Source organism: Juglans regia, chromosome 8, assembly GCF_001411555.2.
Source record: "Juglans regia cultivar Chandler chromosome 8, Walnut 2.0, whole genome shotgun sequence".
Taxonomy (NCBI): domain Eukaryota; kingdom Viridiplantae; phylum Streptophyta; class Magnoliopsida; order Fagales; family Juglandaceae; genus Juglans; species Juglans regia.
Genome location: NC_049908.1, coordinates 11,213,493 through 11,218,288, shown reverse-complemented (window position 1 = coordinate 11,218,288; position 4,796 = coordinate 11,213,493). Strand labels below are relative to the sequence as shown.

At 44.4% G+C, this 4,796-nt stretch overlaps 1 protein-coding gene across 1 annotated transcript; it reads right to left on the bottom strand.

The window, feature by feature from the left end:
• Positions 1-125: 125 nt before the first annotated feature.
• Positions 126-1,038, bottom strand: LOC118349185 (gamma-tubulin complex component 4 homolog). Its single transcript, XM_035692763.1, has 4 exons — positions 974-1,038; positions 594-872; positions 302-418; positions 126-227 (listed from the first exon to the last, which is right to left on the bottom strand). The coding sequence occupies exons 2-4, from the start codon at positions 840-842 to the stop codon at positions 126-128; spliced, it is 468 nt and encodes a 155-aa protein (XP_035548656.1). The 5' UTR covers positions 843-872; positions 974-1,038.
• Positions 1,039-4,796: the final 3,758 nt, after the last annotated feature.

Sequence of the window (4,796 nt, the reverse complement as noted above, 5' to 3'; positions counted from 1 at the left end):
ATTATAGTTGAGATAGGGACTAGTGAGCAGGAGTTAACCTTCTCATCATGAAATTAATAGCATAAATAATACCCATGAAACTTTTTCTAAAGTGCAAAAGGGAAGAAAAGAAGAAGAAGATTTAGCTATTGTCCATCATTTACCTGGAAGAAGTTTCCTCTTGCTAAAAGAAAATAGTCTTTTAGGGCCTTCAGATGTCCAATCAAGTCAGCGCGGACAACCGCAAGCTGCAAAAATGGATAAAATATTTCAGAAAGATGGTTAAAAAAGATAAAGAACCAAATTTCTGTCACCCTCAGACCTGCCAAAGATGACTGGCCGCGTTAGCCCGAATAGAGTCTACAGCACACTCAAACGGTCTTTTGTGAAACGCAGATGATTCCTGGACAAAATGAACCAGGCTCTTTACCTTTGATATCTGAATTTTAAGTGTGGCACAGAAACATTGTGCATTAGAAAGCATGTATAAGCCAGTACAAAAACTAGAGTTCAGAAGTACATTATTTGGCGCAGTAAACAAATATAGTCCAAACCTCTCTCAAAAGACAGGTTGCACACAATGTGAATGTTAGGGTTACCACAGTGCAACAAACCTTTAGGTCTAGAAGCATAGCTTCAATCTTATCAGACTCAGATTGTGGAAGCAATTCTTCTCCGATCAGTTTACTATCCATGAGAGGCTCCTTATGGAAGGAAAAATAGACAGTAAATCCTTGAATTTTCTGAGAGCCTCTAGGCATCTGCAGATGATAAACAGCATCCCGAAACCTAAAAGCAGGGCTTGGATTTCGAAGCACCCTGATTGCTTTACTAGCAAAAAGAACTGACTCTGCAACACCCATATGGATATACTCCGGCTCCGGCAGTATATCCTGCAAAATAGCATGAAAGATTGACCAACTCGGAAAACCAATGAAGTTTCAAAGATCAGTGCATTAAACGAAAACTTACGACATGAAAAACTGAAACTTACGACAATAAAGAATGTGTGTTAACTTCATTGACTTGAACAAAACCTGTCTTAAAAGATAGTTTTCCCCTCTCGAATATAGACTTGATAGTGGACTCAATGGCCGAACACACCTTACTCAGCTTCATGGACCCATACTCTGGCTACAATCAGATTAGGATGAGTCTGAAAAAACGGCATTTATCATCGACTGAGGACTTTACTGCTACAGAGCAATGTTGTTCGGCCTTAAGAATGTAGAAGCAACATATCAACGTTTGGTCAACTGAATGTTCAAAAATCAGATCGAGAGAAACATGAAAGTTTATGTAAATGACCTTCTGGTAAAGAGCAAGAAATCCGAACAACATCTTGATGATCTCCGGGAAGCTTTTGCAGTACTGAGAATATACAAAATGAAGCTCAACCCGCAAAAGTGTGTTTTCGAAGTCGAATCAAGAAGATTCTTGGGATTCATGGCCTCCGAGCGGGGAATCAAGGCTAATCCCGAAAAAGTTAAAGCAACTGTGAATATGCCTCCATCCCGAACTATCAATGAGGTTTAGAGACTGGCAGAGAGAGTAGCCGCCCTGGGCTGCTTCATCGTAAAGTCAACCGACTAGTGCGGCCCTTTCTTCAAGGTCCTGCGGAAAGTACAAGAATGAGATGAAGAATGCGGAAGGGCCTTCAACGAGCTGAAGGAATACTTGGCCCACCAGGAAAAGACCTGACTGTCTACCTGGCTGTATCACCCAATGCAGTGTCCGCTGTATAGACTCGAGTAGAAGAAGGAGTCCAACGTCCGGTTTATTATGTAAGCAGAGCCTTTAGAGGGGCGGAGGCCAGATACCCCCGAATGGAAATGCTGGTATTCGCATTAGTGATCACTGCCAAGCAATTAAGGCCTTATTTTCAAGTTCACCTAATAAAAGTCCAAACCGATGTTCCCTCAAGAAAAATATTACAAAAACCTGATATGTCTAGTCGAATGACTAACTGGGCAATTGAGCTAAGCGAGTTTGAGATCGAGTACCTTCCATGCACCGCAATAAAGGGCCAGGTATTGGCAGATTTTGTAGCCAAATTCTCAAACTTTCCAGAGGAGATGATCATTATGCCCCAGGGTAAGCCGTGGCAGGTCTATGTCGACGGTTCATCCTGTCGGACTGGGAGAGGAGTAGGAATACATATAATAACGGATTCAGGAGAAAAACTTGACTACGCACTCAAGCTCGGATTCAAAGTCACCAATAACAAAGCTGAGTATGAAGCACTCTTGTCAGGTCTAACAATTGCCAGATTGTTGGGGGCTATTGAAGTTGAAGTAAAGACTGATTCTCAGATAGTGGTGGGGCAAGTAACCGGACAATTCTTTACGAAAGGAGAAAATTTGAAAAGGTATCTCCAAAGGATAGGAGAAGAAAGGGATCTCTTCCAATATTCTACCATTCATTAGATTCCGAGAGGGGAAAACCAGGAGGCAGATTGGCTAGCAGGCCAAGAAGAAGTCCCACTCTGGATCACATTGTAATTCAGACTATTGACGTAGCAGTAGTAGGGATTCGAGTGTCCACTATCGAGGTCCTACAACCCCCAGAATGGGCCACAGAAATTCTAAAATATCTTCAAGAGGGAATCCTTTCGGAAGATCGGGAGGAGGCCCAGAAAATTAGGAACCGAGCACCTCAATTCACTTTGGTGGAAGGAGTCCTATACAAGAGAGGCTACACCGAACCTTTATTAAAATGTATATCCTCCGAACAAGCTCTGTACGTGCTAGCAGAGATATATGAAGGAGTTTGTGGGAATCATGCTAGTGGAAGGGCATTAGCATCACGGACTACTCGAGCAGGGTATTAGTGGCCTAACTCTCATAGAGATGCCGACGAGTTCGCCAGAACGTGTCTCAAGTGCCAAGAAAATGCTCCTATTCCTCATTGGCCCCCCGAGAAACTCACTTTTGTCATCACCTTATGGCCTTTCGCACAATGGGGATTGGACCTTATTGGCCCTCTCCCTCCGGCAAAGGAGGAGTAAAATTTTTCGTGGTGGCAGTTGACTGTTTCACAAGCGATTACAAATTTCCTCTAGAAATCTATAGTCTGTTGCTTCGAAATCTCCCAAAGCTTCATTTTGGACAATGGGAGACAGTTCGATTGCTCCCATTATCGAGAGTGGTGCTCGGAACTTAAGATCAAGATGCATTGGAGAGGGAGGAGGGCCCTTGGGCTCTGCCAACCTATAATGGCCAATCTACGAATTATAAAGCATAGGAACCGAGCCATGGGCTCTAACCTGCTAACAGTTATTCTCAACGCAGTCTAAATGACTTGCTGAGCTTCGTACAAGGATGCGAAATGATGCGTTAGTGAGGGAGCAGGGCCCTCGGGCTTTGCCAACCTATAAGGGCCAATCCAAGAAGTATAAAGCACAGGAACTGAGCCATGAGCTCTAACCTGCTAACAACTATTCTCAACGCAGTCTAAATGTCTTGCCGAGCTTCGTGCAAGGATGCCAAACGATGCGTTGGTGAGGGAGCAGGGCGCTCTGGCTCTGACAACCTATAAGGGCCACTCCACGAAATATAAAGCACATGAACTGAGCCATGAGCTCTGACCTACTAACAACTATTCTCAATGCAGTTTAAATGACCTTCCTAGCTTCATGCAAGGATGCGAAACGAAGCGTTGGTGAGGGAGCAGGGCTCTCAGTCTCTGCCAACCTATAATGGCCAATCCACGAAGTATAAAATACAGGAACCGAGCCATGAGCTTTGACCTGCTAATAGTTATTCTCAACGCACTCTAAATGACTTGCTGAGCTTTGTGTAAGGATGCTAAACGATGCGTTGGTGAGGGAGTAGGGCCCTCGAGCTTTGCCAACCTAGAAAGGCCAATCCACGAAGTATAAAGTACGGGAACCGAGCCATGAGCTCTGACCTGCTAGCAGCTATTCTCAACGTAGTCTAAATGACTCGCCGAGTTTCGTGTAAAGATGCGAAACCAAACGGTCAGGTACACAAAATATTTTATTAAATGTACAAATCTGACCTTTGTAGGGCTGGATTGAACGAAGCAAAAGTTAACGGAAAAATGGCAGCTCGGTAAAACTCCATGCTAGTGGACTTTTCATAGCTTGGACTTAAAAAGCTCAATATACAAGAGTAGAATAAAAGCAAAGAGTCATGCAAGCAGATATAAAAAACATCATAAAGGCCTTCTATTTCCAGAATAGGGTTATAAGAAGAATATTACATCAACAAGAGCAACAAAAACAGAAAGAAAAATCTCATCCGGATAAAAACAAGATGATCAATAGTGCAATATCTCCATCAGGGAGGAAAACGTCCAGTGGAATCCCGTTCTGGTCAGACAGAACAGAGAGGTCAGCAGTGTAATATCACCATCAGGGAGGATGGCATTTAGTGGAATCCCGCTCTGGCCAGACGAAATAGGGAGATCGGCAGAGGGACTTTTCTCTCAGAGAAGATGGGTGCACTGTAGATCAGGGTTCGTCTGAGCAGAACTAGGACGCTCAGCAATGCAACTACATCCCAACGCAGCACCAAATGGGGTGCTCATCTTTCTTCTCAGGAAGAGGGGAGTCCAATGGCACCCCACCCAAGTTCTCAGGAGAGCGAACTGGGTTCAGGGTTGAGCGGGAGGGGGTATCCTAGGGAACAGACGGTCGGTAGGGAGGCAAGAGGAATCAACTCCGAAGATTGGATTGCCACCTTGAACTATTTGTTCCTGTCCTCCTCAGCTGCGGTTGCCGTACCACCGCCTTGTTCCTACTCCATACAGGACTCGTAGGCAGTGAGTTCCTATACAACACTTACGGGGGTTGG